Raw genomic sequence first — 20,701 nt, forward strand, 5'->3', positions numbered from 1 at the left:
TTTCTTTGTTAATGGGAAACGATTTGAGCTTGTTGTAAGTGGAGCTCAAGCATGCACACACACACAGGCGCTGAACCAAAAACAGTAGGCAACTACAAATGACTCATTGGATATGAGGTGCAGCAGAGGTTGGCAATGGCATTATGAATGCCAAATACGCTGCAATTCGCTCACCTTCAAAGTATTTGAGCAGAGTGGGCAGGCCTACTACTCTGTATTTAAAAGTGTTAATGTTCAGCTAACCATCCTGGTGGCATTTGTTGTCATAGAAACGTCATAATTAGCTTCCACTAGATTTGTATCTGTCCCATGTATTAAGCATGTACTAGCATATACACACTCTCGGAGCACTTTATTAGGAACACTATACTAATACTGGGTAGGGCCTCCCTTTTCTCTCAAAACAGCCTCAATTCTTTGTGGCATTGATTCCACAAGATGTTGGAAACATTCCTTTGAGATTCTGGTCCATGATGACATGATGCGAATCTCCCGTTCTACCACATCCCAAAGGTGTTCTATCGGATTCAGATCCGGTGACTGGGAAGGCCACTGAAGAACACTGAACTCATTGTCATGTTCATGAAACCAGTTTGAGATGGCTTTTGCTTTGTGACATGGTGTATTATCATGCTGGAAGTAGCCATTAGAAGTGTGGCCATGAAGGGATGCACATGGTCTGCAACAATACTCTAATAGGCTGTGGCATTCAAGCAATGATTGATTGGTATTAACAGGCTCAAAGTGTGCCAAGAAAACATTGCCCACACCATTACATCACCTCCACCATGAGAAGGTGTGTAGGTGTTCCTAATAAAGTGTAGATTGAGTGTAATTTATCCATTGACTTAACATGGGGAGGCGGAATTGCAAAAGATGGACATTAATGATAACCTCTGCACATTCAAACTTCTAGACATTCCATTGCACAAGTTTATCACATTTTCACTACCGCATTTTCTAGGAGCCTCTCGTTTTTTGGTTCTATAGCAAAACTTTTGCTATAAAATGCTACATTTTCACAGTTTTAATGAAAACAGCTGAATGGATCCTTCTGAAAATTGGCCTACATGTAGTCTGTCACCACTCAAGTCGATCGCTTTGAGAAATATTCAATAATGGCTGAGAAATTAAAACTGAAAAACAGCCTTTTCAATGCAATGTCCAAGCAACTCATAAATATCATGAACCTTTCTAGCTGCTAACTGTCCAAAAAGGTGGCATACAAAACTAGTACCCATATCATACAGTGCAGTGCATGAACACATATAAAACACATACTGCTCGGCTAAAACCATGTGACTTACCTAATACTCCAAGTCGGTAGTTGAGGGTGACCACAATGACATTGCCATAGCTTGCCAAGATACTGCCATCTATCATGTTCCCTGTCCCCTCCATGTAGGATCCACCATGGATGTAGACCATAACCGGTTTCAGCCCGTTCTCATCGTGGATGTCTGGAAAGAGAAGCACAAGCATGAACACGGCTAGCAGCTGCCTGATAATTAGACAGGAACAAAGGACCAAATCCTCCACAATGATGCATGTTCTTGACATTTTAATAATTAGGAAAATGTAATACAGTGATCAATGTCTTCACACAAGAAAATCAGATTGACCTTTTTCGTTGTCTCACCTCACAAGAAATCAATTTGTTCATAATTTGTGTCACTTTTTTCATGGTTGAGGAAATCATGCCATGAAATCTTGCATATGTTAGTATGTTTATGTACTAGATATTGAACATTGTATAACTTTGTCTGAAAAATCATACAGAAAAAGTCATACTGTAGTGTTTTTTGACTTGTATAGACACAATTGGATAATTTAAATACTGTGGTATTTATGGTAGAGAAAGAGGTTAACTCTTTAAATATTTCTGCATGTGATGTACAGTAATGTAAAAGTACTTTTTTAGCAATAATTCCCTCAACCCCTTCTGCATTGTGCTTGGAATCACTCTAATACACAAGGAATGCTGTAATTAGCCAGGATGAATACTTTATTTGTGAACCTCTCTGGTTGTGATGAAGCCTGGTGATTAGTACATGTGTAGGTGGTGATTATAAATTAAGAGAGGAGGGAAGGGAGCCTTAGCATGTGAGTAGATGGGAGATATTATTCCACAAACAACCAGCGGGCACAATAAATCAGCCCTGAGCCAGCCGCAGCCTCATTAGGATCTCTTCATTGACTTTTTGTTGATTTCTATGGGCCCAGAACTCAAAGCTCAGCATCCGCATTCTACCTCAGGATATGAAGAGGAGAGAGCTTAGAATCAATGGTTTGGGGAGTATTTTCCCAGGTTTAATTCTTTCAACCAAATATGTCCAAAGGGTGTTCCATAGCCCTTGTTAGATCTGGAATATAGTAGCAGCACTGCCAGAGCAGCTGAGGTAACACATCATCTGCATCCATATCAACAGAGCTCTTTCAAATGTCACCATGGATGAGAGAATCTCGTAAGAAAAGACTGGTCCACATGACTGGAAAGCCGGAAACTGTGTGAATGGTGTGTGAGAGAGTGTACAGTATGTTAGTGTGTGAGTGTCAGTGTAAGTGTGTGTGTGTGTGTGTGTGTGTGTGTGTGTGTGTGTGTGTGTGTGTGTGTGTGTGTGTGTGTGTGTTTGTGTGTGTGTGTGTGTGTGTGTGTGTGTGTGTGTGTGTGTGTGCATGTACAGCATACACTATTCCAAATCATGAAATTCCAAATAGAGTCCTCTTGGTCTAGCGGGGGCTGAAACATTAGTACTGGAGCGGCAGAGGGTAGATGACTCTGCCCAGAACCCTATGTAATTGGTATTCAGTCAATGCCCTCTCAGTACACTCTGATTATTGGTTTCTGTTGCTTCCGCCTTTGGCTGATGCAAGGGGGTGGGCCGTTGCCTGGCTGGCCCCAGTCACGCTGCCTCTGCAGGCTTGGCAGCGTCTGGTGGGACCTATGTGCAGGCATGCTGCATTGGAGCTCGGTTGCGTGTGTATCATACTCCTCCTCCTAAAAAGGAAGAAGTGGAAAACAACATGCAGTGACAGGTTATTAATCTCTGTTGTGTTCTGAGTGGGCGTCTGGCGCTCGCTAATGTGAATGCATCTATTTCACAGCTCTTCACCTGCACCAGCCCCCCCCCCCCCCTCCTCTCTCTCTGAACAGTTTGCTGTTCTGGTGTTGTGGCCATCATGAGAAGGACCCCATACCTAAGCCACTGTTCCTTGGGCAGGAAACTAAATACAGTCCACTGATTTCAAAGACTGGGTTGAGGCAAGATGGAGGAATAAGTAACTCATGTCCTCTTACTTATTTAATGGACACTCTCACCATGCTCCTCACTTGAATTTATCATTAGGACCTGCTGAACCAAGTGAAACATTCCAGATGCACGTAGAGAAAATGACATTGCCCTAAAATGTTCAGCATTTTATACAGAAACACATCTCTTTACACATCTTTTTGAAGCTCTTTGCAGACTGTGGGATTTAAGATGGAATTTGGCCGGCCCTCTGTCAAACAGAGGCAAATTCACTCTCACTCTCCATCTCTTTTGTTGTAGTGCTCTGTGGAGGTGGACCTCTCGTGTACAGATTTAGAGGCATGTTTTATCTTATGAGAGGGGGAGGTCTGAGGGCAGCGTGTCCCAATCCTGTCACTGCAGAGCACTTAAAAACCAGAGAAATAAAACTGTTTCAAGTGTTCTGCTCTGTGTGCTCTGTGTGTCCCTCTGTAGAGGCACCGGTGCTGCCTGGGTGACTCTGTAGGGAGCATGCCCCAGATATTCATCACTGACACAGTGGGCCGGGGGGATAATATTTTCTCCATGGGCTGAGCGGCGCCGTACACATTACTCATCTTTATATGATAAAATTCATCTGAATTTTCCATTGGTTTCAGCATTTTCCAAGTGTTAATGGAGGGGATGGAGATGGAAGTTAATGACCATGCAGGGCACAGTGTGCTCCCCCAGAATGGATGGAGTTCATCACACTTCCTGTTCAATATAACGCTCTGACACAGGGATATACAGGTCTCTGTCAGGAATGAAGAACTGAAGAAAAACTGTGCAGAGCTTAACGTCAAAATGCTCAAAAGCATTACCACACTATAGACTTTTGCATTACACACTGTAATGTACTTAGCCATGCTGTCAATTTGAAAAAGAAAAAAGAAATAATTACTGAGAATTTTAAAAATGCACTTCAAATAATGCCCTAGCTCTTATTCCAAGAGGTAATTCAATAATAAGGATATATATATACAACTATAATAACTTTTTTTTCAAATAGAGCCCCCGTGGTTTAAAAAGTTGTTGAAAGCTTCCCAGAGAACAGGAGGTTCTTCCTTATTTAAGCCTGAGGTTTTCTGAGAGAAAAGAACAGAAGGTTGGAGGATGGGGCTGCAGTACTGTTGGGTGGCTCTACGTCTGCAGCATACTCTCGTCTAGGCATAGGTAGAACCTCGGGGGAGCCAAGGGAGTAATTCATCGCCACCGCAGATGTTTAAACTGTCAGACTGCATCGATACTCTGTGCACTCCTGAAAACACAGGCGTGGGTTTGGCACAAGGAGGATAAGGAGGAGTATTAAAACAGGATTTATCCAGGCATTTCAAAATGTGTTCAGAAGACTATCTTTCATTTAAGAATGTATACACAGGAGAGTTCGCACAGAGGGATCATGTTCCTCACACAGTCAGATAATACACATTGACAATATATATAAATATAGAAGTAGAGGACTAAGCCAATAACCAGCATCTAAGCCATGCAATGACCACTTCTGAAAATAATAGTTACAATTTCTGAGAAACAAAAACATCACTAGCTAAGTTGACAAGATACAAGGTTAAAGACAGAAGAGGATACATAGAATAAGGTCGTTAGAAATTCACTTGCTTGTGAAAGCTGAACAGAGAACTGCACCTTTCTGTTCAGCTTTCAACTCCCACACATTATCTTTTCATTTCACCAAGGCTATAAGAAGGCAATCAGAGCTTCTACGTCATTCAGAGGTAGAAAAATGCCTGGATAAAGCCTGCAGTAGTTAGTACAGTGATCCAAAATGTCACAGCTTTTTCTGCCCCTTGATTTTAATTAATGGAAGACAAATAGTGCTCTATGACTGAAACATTTCCCAGTGCTTCCTTACCTACGTCCCCCCAATCTCCAGAGCCACTTGACAGCAAAACCACCATTTGGTTAATACCATGCACAATAGCGTGCTGTTAATATTACAAAAAAACATGTGACACAGATTTTGACAGAGTACAAATGAACAGATTTCAACTGTCAAAACAACATGGGTTAGTGCTCATGCTTCACCGAGCAATGAAAAAGAAAACGTAAGGGTAACATGACTGTTTAATAATTTCTCAGAGGAGGCAAGAGAAAACACATGCAGAGTTTCAATTTAACATCTTTCACTTTGCAGCAAAGGGGGGTGGGTGAGTTTCTGGTGACTATTGGAGCGTACACCTCATTCCCGTTTAGAGGTGACCTTTCACCTTAGACACTTCCCTCTGATTCACTCTAAATGATCTAGATCTCCAAAGAGGAAAGAGGTTGTTCAAAAATGAAGAGCCCAGAGGTGCGTATTGATGCACTTCAAGGGGGAAAAAGGGGAAAAAACAAAACAAATCAATTCAATTCACAAAAAATCTAAAGATTCTCTGTCATGCACGAGTATCAGGCTTTTCTTTTGTCAAAAAGGGAAAAAAGACAGAAAAATACCTTCATCTTCGCCACCATCATTATTGGTGAAATCTGCGCCTTGACTGTTTGAGTTGGCTCCTACTGTCAACAACAGGAGAAAAGTAGAGGGGATAAGGGGAAACAGATTTTCTTTTTTTTTTTAACCAAAAAAAAAACAGCTTTGATCAAAAAATTATAAAAATGCATTAAAAACTGGTCTTAGGGTTTGTGCGGAAACATAGTCATTCTAATGTGATTTACCAAGGCATATTGTAGAATGATAAGAGGCTCTATTTTCAGCTGGGCGCTAAACAACCGTATTGTAAAACCCAAGTGTGTTAGCAATTTTAGCTTGTAAAAATTGGCAGTATCACATCAGTACGCTTGCGCTGAGGTGGGAGGGTTTGCGTTATTTGAGGTGTGTCCTTAAAAACAACCGCCAAAGTGCCAGTTTCAGGCAGCGCAAGCGGGGACATTAATGACCCACGAAAATCACCTCTTATTGCAAACGCTGCTGTTTATGACAGCAATTTTGACAGCAGTGGCGCATCAAAATGAGTTGTTCATTTTAAAAGTAGGCCTATAGTCTATAAGGTTGTGACATTTCTAGTCTAAGCTAGTTCGTTTATTAATGTTATATAGGCAACACATTCATAGTTTACGTGAAAGCTTCACTAATTCTTCATGTTATCGGCTCAATCTTGCACGACTTTATGTTCATTGGGATATTGCAAATGCAAGCCTATGGAGATACGTACGTGTATCAAGTCTAGACAACTTCCCTAATTTGTCATCGCAATTATGTGCTAATGTATTTGATAAACTATCCGTTAATCTGCGTTGAGGAAAAAACATGAGCCACCGAACACCGTAAATACACAGATGAGTTCATCATATATTTGGCTATGGTCTATGATTGGACAGTGAGTAATCAAGCCCTAGACACAAGTCTCATTTATTCATCTAAAGCCAGCCTTTTTACGCGACCACTGGCATGTACACCGACCGATATCACCACAAAAGTTGCAACATTACTTCTAAACCGCCCCCTAGCGTCCCCTAGTGCCATGCCATAGCATTTAGATCAATGATTGTGTTTGGGTTGTTAAAATAGAGCCCCAAATGTCTTAGTATTCTGATGTGAGCTGTTCACAAACCACAGCTGTGGAGTTCACAGCTGAAAAAGATCAAATTCCTTTCTATCTGAAAATGAAATCTCCCATATGGAGGCAATCATCACAAAATTATGTAAAGGACATTCAGCCATACTGTACATGTGCCATAGAAAAACAGTAGAACATGTAAGTATCCATGTTAAACACAGGGTACAACAAGTGCCATCAAGTCATATCAGGTCAAACCTCATCTTTAACATTAATTGGATCCACAGTCAAATAGATAGAGATTCTGAGATACATTTTACGGCATAATACATCAGTCATCATAAATGTATAGAGGTCTGGTTGACCTTATCCGTCATATTAGATTGCAGAGCTCATCACTGACTAGTTGGTACAGAATGGAGTATAAGCCTTGGCGTACACAGCTGAATAGGCATTGTTGAATACTCGCACAGTGAACGATCGCTCATGAGAAATGGGCAATAGTGAGCGGACCTCAAGCTGTACAAACAACGGCAAGTGGCGTGTCGGTTTAATGCACTAAAGCATGAGCTCCCACATCTGCCCTGCCCTGCCCTGTCCAGTCACACACACACACACACACACACGCACACACACACAAGGGGTATCTAAAGACAAACCCTGGGAGTGTGCGTCATTGACCATACCAATGAATATTAAGAACATGTTGTACCTGTATGCTGTTTTTATATCATACCAACTTAACCAGCATTTATTGATCATTATCCCTACATTTATAATTTATAAACACAATTTTAAATAATTTATTATTGACTCATTAATAAAGGTTACCATTTGTTAATGGTTGGCTCAATATCTTTAAATATATGTAAACAAACAAAACAAATGGTAAACATTATTATAAAGCATTAACCTGAATTGGACATTTACTAATTGTTAAAGAGTGCACCAAGGGCTCAAAATTACCTGAATCATCCAACACATCAATAGTATTAGAATAATGTAAGTACACAATACAGGACATTTAAGATTTAAGATTTTTTTAGGGGTCTAAGCAGAAAAGCTGTGCAGAATTAAATTGTTATTGTTGGCGTTGCCTATTATTATTGTTGTTATTATTATTATTATTATTATTATTATTATTATTATTATTATTATTATTATTGTCCTGCATCTGCCGTTTTTGCAATTAATGCAAATAACTTTTACATGGTAAGGTAGAGAAGCTTGCAAATTGGCATGATGTTAAAGGGCCATAGGCCAAACCCTGTCATGCATTTTCATGCCATCTGGCCACAAGGTGGCGCAATACCATGCAAATTAAAATGCAAATTTGCCCACAACCCCCTAAAGTCTGCTACAAGATTGAAAACACAACAGAATATATCATGAGCAGTTCTCAGACTTTTCAAAATAACAGGAAACGCTAACAAAACTGTGTATTGGTCACTCTAAACACATTATGGTAATTTTTTTCAAGTGTTCTGTTGGTGCCCTGTGAAATATGCGGTATGATATTGTGCCACAGTTTAGACCCTGGGCATGACTGCTTGCAGCAGTACAGAATTTAGGGGTCTAAGCAGCGAAGCTATTGTTGGCGTTGCCTATTATTATATATAATATATATATTATTCTCCTGCATCTGCTGTTTTTGTAATGTAAAGCAAATAACTTTTACATGGTGAAGCAGAAGAGCTTGTAAATTGGTACAATGGTAAATCAGACATAGTAGGGTACATTCCTACCAAACTTAAACATACATAATGTGTAAGACTCTCTATCTAACATGTGTAGTCATATTCTGATCTGTTACATGATGACGCTATAACAAGCACATGCCCTGCGTAAGTAATGGGACAGTGAAGCATTTTTTTTTCTTTTTGCTCTACACTCCAAAAGTTTTCATTTGAAATCATTCAATTACTACGAGGTTAAAGAGATTCTCAACTTTTATTTGATGGTATTTGTGTACATATTGGTTTCACCATTCTGAAATTACAAGACTTTTTATTCATAGTCCCCCTGTTTCAGGGTACCCAAAAGTGATGGTACAGATGTATCAAATGTCCAAATTGAGTACTCATGTTTAGTATTTGGTCGACAACTCTTCGCACGTAATAACTGCCTGAAGTCTGTGACCCATTGACCCCACCAGACGCTGGTTATCTTCTCTGATGATGCTCTGCCAGGCCTGTACTGCAGTTCTTCAGTTGTTGTTTGTTTTGAGGTCTTTTATCATACAACCTTATCATCAGGAAATTAAATGCATGCTAAATTAAATTACATCTGAAGATTGACTTGGCCAGTCAAGAACTTTACACTTTTTGGTCCTGAAAACTATGCTATGGCTTACAGTCTGACTGTATGATGAAGCACTATCCAATGAATTTGGAGGCATTTGCTTGTACTTGAGCAGACAAGATGTTTCTGTACACTTCAGAATTCATTCTCCTGCTGCTTTCAGAAGTTACATCATGAATTAAAAGTTAGCCAGTTCTAGTGGAAGCTACGCATGCCCTAACATTAACACCCCCTCCACTATGTTTCACAGATGAGATGGTACACCAATAGCAGACTCCAAAGGCAAACGCAAAGCCTAGAATCAATACAAGACATTAAGCATAAAAAGTGTTGTAATTTCTGAATGGTGAAACCAATATGTACAGATATATGACCAAATAAAAGCTGAGAATCTCTACTTTAACCTCACAGTAATTGTTTGATTTCAAATGAAAACCTTTGGAGTATAGAGCCAAAAGAACAACAAATGTGTCACTGTCCCAACCCTAACCCTAACCCTTATGCAGGAGACTGTATTTATATCTCTTGATCTGGTTGACTTAGATTCATGAAATATGGTTGTGTTTGACCACAGGGTGGTGCTATTAAACGTTTTTGTCTTATAGCGGCCATGTTGTTTTAGCTAATCTAATGAACTCTAAAAAAACCTCTATTAGTCACCATTTTTCCAAGTGTTCTGTTGGTGCCCTGTGAAATAGATGGTGCGATACTGACCCAGCACCCCAATGCATTCATTGCAATCTCCGGGAATTTTAACCATGTCACCCTGACAAATACACTGACAACGATCTCCCAGTGAAGTGCCCCTCTAGGGAGAACAAAACATTGGACCTGTTATATGCTAATGTGAATGACGCCTACATCTCTACAGAACTCCCCCCCCCCCGGCAGATCGGACCAGAACCTAGCCCATGTCAAGCCCAAGTAGGAACCTCTAGTCCAGCAGCACTCTGTGACCACTAGGACTGTGAGGAGATGGACACAGGAGGCTGATGAGGCTCTGCAGGCCTGTTTTGAAACAACAGACTGGGAAGTTCTCTGTAAGTCACATGGGGAGGACATTGATGGTCTTTCACATTGCAGCTTGGACTACATTAACTTATATGTGGAGAACACCGTACCTACCAGGAGGGTACGGTGCTTTCCCAACAACAAGCCTAGGAAGTGACCTAAAGGCCCTCCTCAATGACAAGAGAGCCTTCAGGTCTGGTGACAAGGAAGAACTGAAGCGGGTCTCATCCAATACCCTCTCCTTTCCCTCTCCCTCATCAGCCCCTCTGATTCCATTCACACTTCCCCTCCATTCTCTTCCTCCTTCAGCCCCACCATTTCCTCACTTCACATCTCTTCAGAGCCCCCCATCATTCTGCCCCCCGACACCACTGCCACAGCCAATGACCCCCCCACCACCCCCTACTCCAGTGTCTTTATCACTACGGCTCAGGTGAAGAGAGAGCTAGGGAAACTCCGTACCAGGAAGGCTGCAGGCCCTGGCGGTGTGTGCCCGAGGGTGGTCAAAGTCGGCTGTGTGGAGTACTCCAGTACCTCTTTAACCTGAGCCTCATTGATGGGGGAAAGGTCCCATCAATGTGGAAAACATCTTGCCTGGTACTAGTACCAAAGAAAAGGAACCCCAGTGCTATGAATGACTATAGACCGATACCCTTGACATCCCACATCATGAAGACCATGGAAAGACTGGTGCTAGCACACATGAAGCCCCTGATGAAGACATCTTTGGACCCCCTGCAGTTTGCCTACCAGGCAGACATTGGTGTGGATGATGCCATCATCTACCTGCTACACATAGCTCACTACCATTTAGATAAGGCTGGCAGCACTGTGAGGGTTATGTTCTTTGACTTCTCCAGTGCATTTAACACCATACAGCCCTTACTACTTGCGGATAAGCTGCTGAGGATGCAGGTGGACTCCCCCATTGTTTCCTTTATTACAAACTACCTGACCAACAGGTCACAGTTTGTATGGCTGCAGGGATGTGTGTCGGACTGGGTGGTGAGCAGCACTGGTGCCTCCCAGGGGTCAGTTCTGGCAGTTCTGGCTCCCTTCCTCTTCACCCTCTATACCACAGACTTCAGAACACAGATACTGTGATACACAGATACTTCTGCCATCTGCAGAAGTTGTCAGACAATTCTGCTATTGTGGGATGTGTCAGTGGAGGCCAGGAGACCAAGTATAGAGGACTGGTGGACAGTTTTGTTGAGTGATGTGAGCATCACCACCTGCTACTCAATATCAGCGAGACAAAGGAGATGGTGGTGGACTTTAGGAGGACTAGGGTCCCCCTGTCTCCTGTTTCCATCCAGGGAGAGGATGTGGAGGTTGTCCAGAGCCTGGGGGTGCAAACTGGACTGGACTGGTAACACAGATGTCCTGTACAAGAGGGGCCAGAGCCGGTTTTATGTCTTGAGGGGGCTCAGGTCCTTTGGCGTGTGCAGGACTCTGCTGAACATGTTCTACCAGTCAGTGGTGGCCAGCGCAGTGCAGTACGCGGTGGTATACTGGAGGGGCAGCATCGAGGAAGGTGACACCAAGAGGCTGAACAAGCTTATTAGGAAAGCTGGTTCTGTCCTCGGTGTCACCCTGGACACTGTGGAGGAGGTGGCCAATGGGAGGATGAGGACCAAACTCCTGGCCATCATGGACAATCCCTCCCATCCCCTACATGACACTGTGGCAGAGCAGAGAAGATAAGACAGACTTATACAACTACGTTGCACTAAGGAGCACTATAGGATATCCTTTCTGCCTGCCGCAATAAGACTGTACAACTCCTCGTCCGACTGGCTCGATCGGGGTAATCACAATCAGGCTGGGGGATGTTAAATCATAACTGGACTGTTCTTACTGTATATAATGTTTCAGATGTCTGTTTTATTCTATTATTCTATTGTCACTTTATTTTGTTGTTGCTGTTTGCGATGTGAGCTGTACCTATCTATCTATCTATCTATCTATCTATCTATCTATCTATTTACTCTGTCACAGTATAGACCCTGGGCATGGCTGCTCGCAGCTATATTTATTATTATTCTCTCGCATCCGTCGTTTTTTCAATGTAGTGCAAATAACTTTTACATGGTAAGGCAGAGGGGCTGGCCAACTGGCATGATGATGACCTTTCATGCGATCTGGCCACAAGATGGCTCAATACCATAGAATTGAAAATGCAAATTTGGACAGGCCACAACTCACCACATAGGCGCGAGAATTCTGAAATTGGGTAAATACGTCTGTCTCTTCAAAAGAAACAAATTTGCCTCAAGGACCCATAACGTTCGCCATGATGGATTTTGCACCATTTTGAATTGTGAAAAAAACTCAAATTACATCTCCTCTGCAACTGCTGGGCTGATCTGTATGAAAATCCATATACATCATCTATGGAGCAAGTTCTATCAATGCAAAAATCATTCAGCCAAGCAGATCAAACAACATGGCCGCCCTGAACTAATGAACTTTAATAAGGGTGTGTCCTATAATTTACATGCTTAGAAAGAGACATGGTAGGGTGCATCACTGCCAAACTGGGCAAACATATCTCTAACACTCTCAGGACCAAACATGTACAGTAATATTCTGATCTGTCACATGGAGGTGCTATAACAAGCACATATTTATATCTCTTAATCTGTTTGACTTAAGAGTCATTACATTTGGCACAGATTGGTTAGGGGTATGAGTTCAACTAATAACAACAGTTGTGTTTGACCACAGGGTGATGCTATTCAGTGTTTTTGGATTATAGCAGCCATGTTGTTCTAATATAATCTTCTTCTAATATATCTTCTTTTGGCTCTATACTTAAAATCAAATAATTTAAAATCAAACAATCACGATGAGGTTAAAGTACATATTATCTGCTTTTATTTGATGGTATTTGTGTACATATTGGTTTCACCATTTAGAATTGACAACACCTTGTATACATAGTCCCCCTGTTTCAGGGTTACAGGGGTTTCTGGTTAGTCAGGTGTGTCCCGTCACATCATTTGTGTAGGCATAAGAGAACTGTCAATGTCTAGTATTGATTATTTGCCTTTGGAGTCTGCTATTGGTGTCTGTCAACATGAGGACCAAAGCGGTGTCAATGACAATCAATGAACACCTTCATAAGACCTTTATTAGGCTGAAAAATCAGAAACCTAGACAAAACCTTAGGCTTGCCAAAATTAACAGCTTGGAAGTTTTCATTAAAAACCTCAGCAATCGCAAACAGGCTGGTAGGCCAAGGAAGACTTCCATAGTGGATGACAAACGCTCACCATAATTAAGAAAAATCCCAAAACAACTGTCCCACAGATCAGGAACACCCAAGATTTATAGCATACCACCTCAACTGTGAAACATGGTGGAGGGAATGTTATGGTTTGGGCATGTATAGATGCCACAAGAACTGGCTAACTTGTCTTCATTGATGATGTAACTGCTGATGGCAGCATCAGAATGTATTCTGAAGTGTACAGAAACATTGTGTCTGCTCGAGTACAAGCAAATGCCTCCAAATTCATGGGATCGCGCTTCATTATACAGTAAGACAATGACCCAAAACATACTGCCATAGCAACTCGGGAGTTTTTCAGGACCAAAAAGTGAAAGGTTCTTGACTGGCCAAGTCAATCGTCAGATTTAAATCCAACTGAACATGTATTTAATTTCCTGATCATAAGATTTTAGACAAAAATAACTAAAAACAAACAACAACTTTTGAAGATGGCTGCAGTTCAGGCCTGGCAGAGTATCACCAGAAGATACCCAGCGCCTGGTGCGGTCAATGGGTTGGAGACTTCAGACAGTTATTGCATGCAAAGGATTGTCAAGCAAATGCTAAACAACAGTGCTTCATTTGGACATTACATGAATGTATCTCATTACTTTTGGTTCCCAGAAATAGGGGGACTATGCATAAAAAGTGCTGTAATTTCTGAATGGTGAAACCAACATATAAAAGCGTACAAGTTACAAAATACCCTTCAATAAAAGCAGACAATACTTTAACCTCATAGTATTTGTTTGATTTCAAATCAAAACCTTTGGAATATAAGAGAGGAGCCAAAAGAAGAAAAGTGCTTTACTGTCCCATTACTTATGCAGGGCACTGTATATGAAAGTTATTCATTTGTAGCCAACTGCAGTGGGACAGTGTTTAAAAGGTTCATACTGCCATTGTAATGGTGATCTACCTCAATGCCGCTGCTGTGACAGACATGAGTTGTTAAGACGTGTGAAGTGCTGCTGAAAGCCACCACAGGGTGGTGACAAGAGCTGTGAAAGATGTTTGAAAAGAGAATGGTATGTGATGGTTTGCCTTATCAGCTTGCCTTATCAGATAGATTGGCAGCTCATGAATTACAGAGATGAAGAGCGGAAATTTAAATATCCATGTTATCTTAACGAGGACCAAACAATGGGACCTCTTCCGCTCTTGTTTTCCTATCTACTCTCATACCGTCATCATTCATTCTCTCACAGCAAAGAGAAGTGGAGGAAAGGTTTTGGCGCAATCTGACATGAATAAGTGCAAGTTGGCTTTGATAATGCAACCTACTGAGGAGTAAGGATTTTGGGTTTCAGTGGGATTGAGACTAGATAGAAAAGTAGCCTACAGTTGTTATCATTAAAAACGCATGCAATTCATGCAGGCTGCGGTTATTGTGAAATCAGAATGAAAAAAAAAGGATTACAATAATGAAAATGTAATTAATATATACAATATTATATATATATATATATTTCTTTTTTTAATATATATATTTATATATATATATATATATATATATATATATATATATATATATATATATATATATATATATATATATATATAAATATATATATTAAAAAAAGAAATATATATATATATATATATATATATATATATATATATATATATATATATATATATATATACACTCACCGGCCACTTTATTAGGTACACCTTGCTAGTATCTGCTTCAAGGTTCGACGTGTTGTGCGTTCAGAGATGGTCTTCTGCATACCTTGGTTGTAACAAGTGGTTATTTGAGTTACTGTTGCCTTTGTATCATCTCGAACCAGTCTGGCCATTCTCCTCTGACCTCTGGCATCAACAAGGCATTTTCGCCCAGAGAACTGCCGCTCACTGGATATTTTCTCTTTTTCGGACCATTCTCTGTAAACCCTAGAGATGGTTGTGCGTGAAAATCCCAGTAGATCAGCAGTTTCTGAAATACTCAGACCAGCCCGTCTGGCACCAACAACCATGCCACGTTCAAAGTCACTTAAATCACCTTTCTTCCCCATTCTGATGCTCGGTTTGAACTTCAGCAGGCCGTCTTGACCATGTCTACATGCCTAAATGCATTGAGTTGCTGCCATGTGATTGGCTGATTAGATATTTGCATTACCAAGCAGTTGAACAGGTGTACCTAATAAAGTGGCCGGTGAGTGTATATATATATATATATATATATATGATATATATTATATATATGATATAATATAATATCAGCTCACAGATTGGGCAAATGAAGACACAGATATGAGCTACTGTTTTACAACAATGTCATCCATTAGAATTGCTCAACGATGCCCCTGGTGGTTGTATTGCCGAGGTGAAACACCTCAAATAAAATGTATGGAGAAGGCCAGTTGATTGTTGTGGTACCGCCTTGGTACCATCGCTCAACCATGAACCTTTTAAACTCTGACCTACTGTATGAGACATGATACAGCGGGCAGGGGCGAAATAAACTTTAGAACTCGCTGGATACTGCCAGTAAAACAGTGAAAATATAATTTGTTTACAGATTAACATTCGTGTTGAGTGCAAGAGGCAACCAACAAAGGCAAGGAAAATGTTGCGCTTGGACAAATCATTAAATCTACAGTACAATACAATGTTTTAGCCTCTGTAAAGTGTGAGCTGTCTCGATGTTCTAATCACGTGATTAATGTTGTACTGTAAAAGCCTCAATCCATGCGCCTTCTGGTGGATGTAAACAGAAGTATACCTTGGCATGCAAGGAGGAGTTTTAAATAATCCAGTGTGATCAGGCTGAGTATCGCTGCAGGACCGTGTATGGCTGTCCGCAGGAATTCCTACCCAATCTTTTTGGCTCCATCTGTAAATGATCCCGACTCAATAATAACTAATTAATAATCCATTTAAAATAGTGTTAATAAATTCATTTAGAGATTGATTACTGACATTTACTAATGAAGGGATAATTATTAATAAATGGTGAGTAAATGATTTACTAACAATGAACGACTGAACATTATTATAAAGCTTTACAAAAAAGGATGGCTGGTCTTCGAGAAAAAGGAATATGCTGCATGTCAAACAAAATAACAAAACAGTTGCTTATATGGATCAGGAGGTTGTCAAGAACTAGCTTCTCTGATCCATATTGTGTTTCAACGTCATCTCTGTTCCCAGACTGACTGTGATATCATTAAACAGACACCCAACAATACTGGATCTGACACGATGAAAGAATCTACTGTAGTTCTTTGACTGTGGTTGGGTTTCTTTGCCCTTGAAATGTAAAAGGGAAACTGAGAGTGTGTTGTGTGTCCAAGGTCTGTGGTGACACGTCTTCTACAGGCTCTTGACCTGGCCCTGAGACATTTCTCCTTGTCTCTCCATGAATATGACTGGCTGACAGAAACACACACTGACCACAGAGAGGCTGGCAGCTTATCGTCAAGGCCCTTGGTTGCCATTCTATAAGCTCAAAGCAGAAAGTATACACATTCAACACTCAAAAACAACATTAGGGGATGTAACCATGTAAAGCAGTCAATCAAACCTTTGTTTCCTCTTCCTGTCCTATTGTTCTACCGTTTCTTCTCATCAAAAGTGCTATACAAAGAAAACGTAATAATGAAATACACATGTTTATGGCATTGGCAGGCTTATAGAGTATGCTGTCTAGTTGACTGAATCTAATTTGAAGGATTTCTAATTCAACAGCAACATACAGCAGTTGTGACGCCATATCAAAAACACACCTTTAAAACATTGTATGGGACCACAGTTCATTGGAAAGTTTCATGTAAATAACCATCAGTCTGATCATTCCTGCCCACACCATTCAAGGTGTGTATCTGAGACTTAGCCATCTGATCACTCACACTTTCCATTGAGATGTAAAGAGGTTATTATCTCTAGGAGAACACATGCATGTAACAAGCAGTGATTTATCGTAATTGCTGCTTTATATTTCAGTTCCATGTTGAATAGTAAAGAAGAACTAATGTGGAGGATGTTCACAATTAAAAATGGAGAGGAGCCTGCTGTGGTATTGTCTCCTCACCCAGAAGCCCCTGAGGATACATATTCACTCTGATTAATTCACAATAAAACAGGATGCCACCTCCCCAGTCCGCAGTCACTGCAGAGGCAGATAAAGCCAGCTCTGGCTCCAGCAGCATACTGCAGCTCTTTGTCTGCAGAAACATACCTACATAAAAATAAAGGAATTTCACAATACCCAATATTTTAGACTCAACACTAAACACCTAAGCCATTGTAGCAGCATTCACAACACAGTCAAAAAGCATACTACAATTTGACTGTATGGTGTAGTGGATTTTTTTTTTTTTTAAATCAGATGACACAAAGAAAGCACCCTCCTAATCTGTCACCCCACTTCAGGAGAAAAACTATAAATCCCTCTGTGATCCTCAGCTGGCAGGATATTTCCACATTACACTGGATTTTGAAAAGGCCAATTCTGAGGGCATAAGGATGATGGGCAGCATGGAGCAGTGGAACAGGGAGAGAGTTGTCTCCCATGGAGCTCTTGCTGCCGAGGAAGAGACAGATATCTCAGTTCTTACTTTCCTTTAGGACAGATCCCTCTTCCAATAAGCCTCAGGACTCACATTACATTGACATCTATGGACACCATTCATCAATATGCTACCTCTGAATGCCTCCATATGGTACAGAAATTATTTTTCGTGGAGTCTAGTCTATGCATTCAGTGGTGTAATGTGCATCACTGGCAATTTAGACTAAGAAGCATGATAGCTCTAAATAAAATAGACTTAGAACAACTTAGAGTAATTTACATTGTTTAGTATTTACCTTATTACCAATACACCCATGGAAAAACAGCACTGTCGTAAGGCATTTCAACTCTACATCCCTCCAATTAATTTCTTATACTACACAATGAAAGAACCCTGTTCATACTGTATCAATCTTAGAGAGCTAAGGCATGGCTTTTTTCCATCAGACTAACAGTGATGCCATATTACAAAGGTAATGACAGGATAGTTGCAAATACGAAGAGATTTAAAAATTGCATATCTCTACAACCGACAGTCTGGCTGATACTGGTGTATTCAAATTCTAAAACCTTAATTTCAGTTCATGGTGATTGTAAGAATTTACAATCAAATACACAGATTTTGAAATACGTGTATGTCAGAATAACACCGGCTGTGAATCCGGACTGGGATTGTCAGATTATCTCTTCCAGGGCTGTTTAATCTAGCATTCACTCAAGAGCTCAAACTAAATTTAGTATGGAGCCGTATAGTCAGATGCATTGGTTAATTTCTCACTGAGTGACCTTTAGAAGCCACAAGTCTGTCCCCTAGAACAGCGACCCAGCAAAAGTACTCAGGTTTGGCCATAATAATGTGTTCAACTGCATTAACCAACCTTTTATCAAACACTTTTTTTCTTTTCCTTTCTCTTGTTCTGGATCTCTGATACTAGGCCAGGATGGGTAAGTGCAGTACATCCGTGATGTAAGTGTCAGGACTACTCCAAGTCAGGAGTGCTCACTCAAACGGGACCTCTGCACTGCACCAAATCAACAGGGAAGAAAGCTAACCACTACACAGTGCACTATTCTAAGCTATCCGTAGTGAGGAGAAATACAATGTTTCTTCTCTTTTGGACCCAATCGTCCACATTTACTTCAAGTCTTGACCTTTAGTCAACAAGCTGTGTGCCCATTGGCAGTGTACTGCACATTGAGCAGTGCACCGTTTGGGTTAAATGAGTCATCTTTGAGCTGCTTCAACATAAACCTATAAAGTGAAAAATTGCAAAAACAAACATTGGGACAGACAAGATTTGTTGTTAATCAAGAGTGACATACCATCCTCCGTGGGCACGTAGATGTTTAAGTATAGGCAGTCTTCGTTTTGTTCCTGCATATAGGTTACCACTGTATCCAAGTTGGCTGTGAACCAGACAGGGAGCATATCATTGAGTAAAAAGCGGTCTTCCAGGAACTGGGGACATACAGCGGCAAACTGAGTAGCATTCCGGATGCCAGGCCAGGACATGGGTGGCTCTGGGGGCTGGAAGCGTCTCTCCCCTGTGGGGGCTAACGCGTAAGGGATCCCCAAGTATTGCTCCACAGGCCCAAGAATCTCATTGGGTAGGACCATCTTTAACCCCCGCAGCTTCCCGTAATTCGTGGTGACAACAGGGTGTTGCTGGGCTTGAGTCACAGCCAGCCACACAGACACAAAACCAATCCAGAGGAGCAGGTTAACTTTCGCCATCCCATGGGCCATGGCACAAGACATCCATAGAGCGGCTGCTGGCCTGGACATGCTCCCGCTGCAGTAAGCCAAGGAGGTTGTGGTAACGGCCCTCTCCGTCCCCCCCACAGCCCAGACACACCTCCTCCTCAGGCTGAGACACGCAGTTGACAGACAGAGCCCCAGCCAATCAGAGCAGCTTTGTCAGTGCCCCCCATCACAAGAGAGTGGGTCTAGATCTTGGTAGGCCTTAGTTGTCTGGCAGGCCTTTGTTGGTCTTTGATGCTGTCACCTGGACACAACTCCAGCTTGATTGGTTATCCTGCAGAAGAGACAAAATAGTCAATGCTCCACACATCAAAGAGTAGGAAGTCCAAATCTCTTTCAACTGTTGTCAAATATGCATGAGATGAAATGGCATACTTTCAATAAATCAATAGCAAGTACAGTATTTGGCTAACATCTAAATATATATATATGTGTGTGTGTGTGTGTGTGTGTGTGTCTGACTTCATATCATAACTGTCTTATCAAAAAGAAAATAACACACACATCAAATTATAGACATGAAAGACACCTGTATTTCCTCTGAAAAGGGTATATGTTTATATCTTAAATGTCCTGGCTGCATTTATCGTACATCTCAGTTATTAACACCATCTGCCAAGTAAGCACATTAAATTAATACCATGTTGCCTGACATCCAATAATGTTAACATGTGTTTTATGTGAAATACGATTCACACAGTATCTTCTGCAACAGTGTGTGTGTGTGTGTGTGTGTGTGTGTGTGTGTGTGTGTGTGTGTGTGTGTCGATTAGGCTGTTTATATGGCTGCAATTGAACCATATACCTAATTATTGAGTCATACCTGTATAACTAAATTCCAAATCCTCTCTAGACTTTCAACATTCCATCCATCAGTAGATGTAACTACACTATAGCTGCCATTTTCCTTGATTCTCAACATTGTACCTGAGCCCCTGGCCCATAAACAAAAAACACTATCTATGATAATAAAAAACCTTCCATCAGGTCTCTATGAAGAACAAAGTGCTCTCATAACAAAGGAAGGGTAAATACAGTGCCCTGCGT

General features: G+C 41.0%; 1 protein-coding gene across 3 annotated transcripts in view; it reads right to left on the reverse strand.

The window, feature by feature from the left end:
* nlgn4xa (neuroligin 4 X-linked a) overlaps nucleotides 1–19,540 on the reverse strand; it is a gene marked incomplete at its 3' end in the record, with an annotated part of 62,205 nt that extends 42,665 nt beyond the window's left edge. Inside the window, exons 1-2 of one of the 3 annotated variants that reach the window (XM_083684386.1) lie at nucleotides 19,174–19,540; nucleotides 1,308–1,460 (exon numbers count right to left, since the gene is read on the reverse strand). In XM_083684386.1, the coding sequence (XP_083540512.1) occupies nucleotides 1,308–1,460; nucleotides 19,174–19,510 (490 nt within the window). In that variant the 5' untranslated portion in view covers nucleotides 19,511–19,540. Of the gene's footprint in view, nucleotides 1–1,307; nucleotides 1,461–19,173 lie in introns of those variants that run through there. The other 2 variants (XM_083684387.1, XM_083684385.1) reach the window with 2 other exon arrangements.
* Nucleotides 19,541–20,701: the final 1,161 nt, after the last annotated feature.

Source organism: Argentina silus (assembly GCF_951799395.1).
Source record: "Argentina silus genome assembly, chromosome: 14".
In the NCBI taxonomy this organism is placed as follows: Eukaryota; Metazoa; Chordata; class Actinopteri; order Argentiniformes; family Argentinidae; genus Argentina; species Argentina silus.